At 30.4% G+C, this 6000-nt stretch overlaps 1 protein-coding gene across 1 annotated transcript; it reads right to left on the minus strand.

The window, feature by feature from the left end:
* Positions 1-287: 287 nt before the first annotated feature.
* Positions 288-2775, minus strand: LOC133796461 (aquaporin NIP6-1-like). The gene is made up of 5 exons (XM_062233985.1): positions 2450-2775; positions 2030-2254; positions 1710-1907; positions 1147-1208; positions 288-838 (listed from the first exon to the last, which is right to left on the minus strand). Exons 1-5 carry the CDS (start codon positions 2669-2671, stop codon positions 631-633), a joined length of 915 nt encoding a protein of 304 aa, XP_062089969.1. The 5' UTR covers positions 2672-2775; the 3' UTR covers positions 288-630.
* Between the last annotated feature and the right edge of the window lie 3225 nt (positions 2776-6000).

The raw sequence follows: 6000 nt of genomic DNA on the forward strand, positions 1-6000 counted from the left end.
ATACTTTTATGATGATTAGATAGTTACCAATTGGATTATATGTATCTCCAAATATATTAATTAGAAATTACATAATAACATATTTTATGACTCATAATTTTATAGTGCTAGGGCTTATGGTCGATCTATATCTATCTGATTATTGGTAGACTAAAAAAAACACTATGATCAGAATTTTGTAAATATATGAGTGCCGGAACTAGCCCATGGTAGTTTGTACTTTTTTTTATTAATCAAGTAAATATGCGTATATATGTATATATTATTTAGGACAAAAGAAAGCTAGCTATGGTAAAATCTTGTTCCCATATATCATTAATAAATATTATACAGGGACAATTAATGCTTCAGGACAACATGCACGCTTAGCTTCTAGGCTAGTGACCTTATTAACATCGTATATATATGTATCTCTACTCATCACTAGCTAGCATTACATGATCAAATTCAGTACGTAGCAGTATACATACATATATATAGATGTTACATACTATATATATATAAATATATTACGGTAAACCGCACACGTACGCATAGTAATACATATATAATAATTATACTTAGTTCTTCATCATCATCATCATCATCATCTTAATTGGTTCTTGTTTGTTTCATCTCATGATCATATGATCAACTCCGGGAGAAGCTTCTTGCCCTAGCGGGCTTCTCTCCATCCTCGCCGTCTTCCTCCGGCAGCTTAATGGCGGTGTAAGTGGCGGCGCCGAAAAGAGCTCCGAGAAGTGGCGCAAGGAAATAGATCCATATTGCTGTGTAGTTGTGTGCAGCCACAGCTGGCCCTAGAGTTCTCACTGGGTTCATTGAAGCTCCTGATCTTGCCCTAAAAATATACATCACCAAAAGGGTTTCAACAGGGTTTAATTAGATTTTCTTTATATATTACCTCTCCTTTATATTTATTAATTACTCATTAGTATATATGCCTGCATTTGAAAACGTATCATCCCATGTCACATGCATGTTTTTGTCATCATCATCATATATGCATATGCATCTATGTATGTGTATGCGCACTTGGTCTATATCTATATCTATATCTATATCTATATATATTAAGGCAGCCAGGGACAGAGATGAAGAGGGGATTAATGATCTCAAATCAAGTTAGTTCTGTATATTTCCACAAACCCAGCAATAAAATTATTGAGCATCACAGTTGCTCCCACTGCAATTCCAGCCAACTCTCCCACCTGCATCCACCAAGATCAAAAACAAAAAAAAACAAAATCGGTTAGTTAGTCATTCACAATAATAATCACTTACATAACATATATTTATATAATAATTAACATGACAAAATACTTATAACAAGATATTATATTTTTATCTTAATCAATAGTTGAAAAGTAAATGGAGCTCTTTTTTTTTAATTAATTAATATTATTTCTTTCATTCATATATCTTTAATATAACGGGTTGGTTACACCTACAACCGAAATTGAAACCGAGTGTTTTGTGGTTTAAAATTCCTGAACCTCGTCTTAATCACCATTTATCAAGACTATTCTGAGTAACCTCCTTGACTTGGACAGGACATGAAAACATTCAGTTCATGTGGCTGCTTTTAAATATGGGATTATTTAATTTATATATATGCTTATCTCAGAGTTACAGCGGTCTATTTTTTATGATATATATATACACAAGTTTATAAATGAGTATATATATATATATATAGAAGCTTAGCTTACAGCTCTAGTATCAGTGGCGACGGCCATGTTAACAAACATGAGAATGAAGGTAACAATGAACTCCAAAGCAAAAGCTTGCCCATTAGCCACCGCAGGAACAGTCACACCGCCCGATCCCGTTAGGGGATGAAACACTGCCTTTAGTGCAAATGCAGCGCATAGAGACCCCAACACTTGAGCCCCGATATACATCGGCACCTACTCCATTCCATCACAAACAAAAACAATAAATACTTAATATAACATATATATGTATATTGATTATAAAAAATATAGTGTAATTTGTCTTATGCATATATATATTTAATAAATATTCCTACCTGTCTCCATGGGAAGTGCTTCAGGGCAGCGAAGGCGATAGTGACAACTGGGTTCAGATGGGCCCCGGAGATGTGGCCGGTAGAGAAGATGATTATCATCACAGTCAGACCGGTGGCCACAGCCACCACCATCAGAGTCTCGGGATCCTTTGTGTTCGGGTTCAAAATGGCTATGGCTGTGGCCGCAAAGATCAGCATTAGAGTGCCTACGAACTCAGCTCCAATCTGTAAGATTTGTGGTTAGTTTTCTGTCAATCTCAAATATATGTATCAGAAAAAGAACCTACGTAATGCAAAAATAAAATAAAAAATACTACATATATATTATATAAACTTATGCATGTTGAATAATAAAGCGCATAACAGAAGACGTGAAAGAATATTTAAATATATATGTCTTTGTTTTTTAAATGATTATACCTTTCTTGCGAGTGAAACTACAGGAGGGCCTTTCCTTGAGCTAGAGTTTGCTTTGGCGAGTGCTCCTTCTTCCATGGCGGACCACTGATCATCACCGCCACACCAGCTGCTGAGTATGGATTTTCTACTACCGTTCACGGTGGTATCTTGCCTGAAACCACCACGAGGTGGAACACTTTCTACAGGTATAGTTGCTGAAGGAATAACTCTCTCATTGGCCATGATGATGATAACTCTGATATTAAAAAGCTAGACAATAATAAGTACCAAAAAAGAACTACTAAGATGCGTATGTGTGTGTATTAACACTTCATTTGAAGAGTTTGTTTTGAGCTATCTCGGTATTTATAGAGTTAAGATAATGGAGAATATATGAACCCGACAAACTTATTATAAATAAAAAAAAACATAAAAAAAATATGAAAAATATTAAAGGAAATGAAAAGAAGTTAGTGGTCACAACTATGCTGGAGATGGAAAAAATTAGCTATAGAGGAAGGTGGTTCGGTAGCATTAATTGGTTAGTGGAAGAGTGGGACAGTGTTGACGATGACCTTTGCATTTAGACACACCTGTTTTCTGAAGTTGGGTTTTGACAATCTGAGACATGTAATATTGCTTTCCATATCTTTGCTCCCTTTAATTGCTTTTTTTCTTTTTACTTAAAAAAAAAGTGATGAGAGGGCTAGACATCAGCTCATGTGAGGGTAATAAGTCAATATTGGGTTACTTGATAATGAAAAGAAAAAAAAAACACTTAAAATTCCAACACCATCCAAACAAATAATACTAATAATATAAATATATCTCCCACATAGAAAAAAATTCAAAGTTTTACTTTTCTTTTTTAGCTTTTCGCTACAGTCCAAACTTATTTTTTTTGTCGAACTTTTGTTCTAAATTATTCCATAATGTTATATATATATAGTACATTTTTTTTTCTTGAGAAATTCTATATAGTACCTTTAAAATTTATATCTATCTAGTGATGAAGAAGAAGAAAAAAAATAATAAATAGAATAAAACTATTAAAAGCGAGCGAAGACCTTCACTCAATAATTGAGTAAAGGCTGCCAAACCCCACTCTGAGTTGCTCGATCATCATTCTGTGCTTCCTCTGTGGAAGAGCATGTGTGACGTGGCTTGTGACGTAAGAAAGCAGAAAAAAAAAATAGAAAATTATGACTAATGATGCTGTTTTGTAACAAAAAACATAGTTTCTTATCTTATTAATTAAAATTTTGACCATTAATCATATAACAGGATTTATTTAATAACTTTATTTTTATTTATTATTTTCAAAAATTTTAAATAAAATTTATTAAAATTTTCAATTTTTTGTTTTTTTTTTCTTTAAATTAAACAAAAAATAAAAATAAAAATTATTAAACGCGTTTATTATTTTTTATTTTTAAAAATAAAAAACAAAAATAATTACTAAATATATTTTTTATTTTTTAAAAATAAAGAAACAAATATAAAATTAATATTTCCATTTTGTATTTAAAAAATTCAAAAACAAAAATTTTACCAAACACAACCATTAATTAATCCTATTTTGTGGTGATTATTAAAACTGTACGAGGTCTTATTAATATTAAGTATATATTTACACTTGTTATATATGTGTGTGGTGTGTAATTTAAGTGACCTAATTTTTCTCCCATGTATTTCTTCGAGCCAGAAATAGTATTATTAGAATTTTTTTATTTTTTTTGGTTTTGAAACGTTTTCATATATGTGTTTATTGTGCACCTTGTTTTTCTTCATCGAACAAATCATTATATCTTTTACCCTAATGAGGACCTAGGAGAGCAAGATATAAAAATAGGACTCTTCTAATGAATGGTTGGCAATAGACGTTTGATATAATATATGTCAATTTGATAGTAATCAAAACTCATTGAGCTGACATTTTATTTTGTAATTTTCTGAATTGACATCAGTATGCACAGTCAACCTGACGATAATTCCACAATTTTTGTCTCTATAAATTATAATTACGAATAATATTCATTAATATATAGTTGAAAATATTGTGTAATAATGTATATGTGTGTATTAGTTTGAAGTTAGAGAGATGGAGAGTTTTAATTAAGTATTTCTTTCTGTAACTTTAATTTTAATTGTATATATCTTGTGCTAATTAATGAATTTTTCTCTTTTCAGCCGTGGACGTAGGCAAATTAAATTTGCCGAACCACGTAAATTTGTTGTGTTTTTTATTATTATTAGTATATATTATGATCGATAAATTATATTTCTTTGCAATAACTCTTACCTCTTAATTAACTGCAGCAAAAATTAAGTTACTAGATAAACTTGAAACATAACAATCGGACTAAAATAACTCTTTCATTATATATATTTATATACATAAATACTCTATGTATATATACAATTGGACTAAAATAGGATATATATTTATATAATTAAGAACAAGGTTTTGTAATTAGCTAATATTAATAAAAGGTTATATATAAAGTTGCAACAAATATATATGCATGGTAAGCTAATATATGAAGAGAAATAAGTACCTTTCAAGATGGTTTGGAAAAGCAGAGACTTTAAAAAACTCCAAATAATTCAGGTTTTGAATATATTACGAACCAAAAAACAGAAATAGTGGTAGTAGTACTAGTACTTATATATTTAGATCATCGAACGATCGGCATGAATATTATATATTACAATAATTTGCATGCGTGCATGTCTTGAAGTTCAATTGCTTTTCACTGTTTTCACTCCTATATATGTATAAATATATACATATACAAACACCATTTTTTAGTTGGTCTCCAGGGGTATATTTCTCCACATTCGTTTATTCTCTGTACTTTTTTTTTCATATATATATATCTTTGGATTCTTACAGGAATACAGGTGTGCATTATACTGGTATATAGACCATATATGTCCCTGTATCTTAACAAACACTCTTTCTCTTATATTATTATATAATTTGTACATATTATTCTCTTTATTAACGTAAGTTTACTTTCATCAACACCAACTTGTAAGGATTTGATCAGAATCACAATATCAATGAGAAAATACATCTTATCATTTTGTCATCTAGTTATAACAACCTTCTTTTCTCACCATGCCCAAATAAAAATAAAAATTGTAACAAAGACACTAGAATTTGGACCAGGAACTTATTATCAGCTAATATATTGGACCAGAAACTTGAGCTGCTTAATGGACCAGGAACTTATAAGATATATAATGGACCAACAACTTAACCAATATATATATTAATTAATTAAAAGACATCATTTTTTTTATTTTAAATTCAAGTTGTCCAACCATAGAAAGTTGCAGTGGAAAAGCATAAAGATAAGACTTGCATGTGAGGGGTATAGTAGACTATATAGGTATAATTATATATATATGTGGTATCAACAGAGCACATGCTGACTTTTATATATGTAAATATAAATATGTATTGAACCAGAAAAACTTGGAATTTCAATGGACCATATTCCATGCATGTAAATGTAAGGAAGATCGATAATTTTTTTTTCTTTTCTACATTTCTTTTTGTATCC

Source organism: Humulus lupulus, chromosome 8 (assembly GCF_963169125.1).
Source record: "Humulus lupulus chromosome 8, drHumLupu1.1, whole genome shotgun sequence".
NCBI classification, from domain to species: Eukaryota; Viridiplantae; Streptophyta; class Magnoliopsida; order Rosales; family Cannabaceae; genus Humulus; species Humulus lupulus.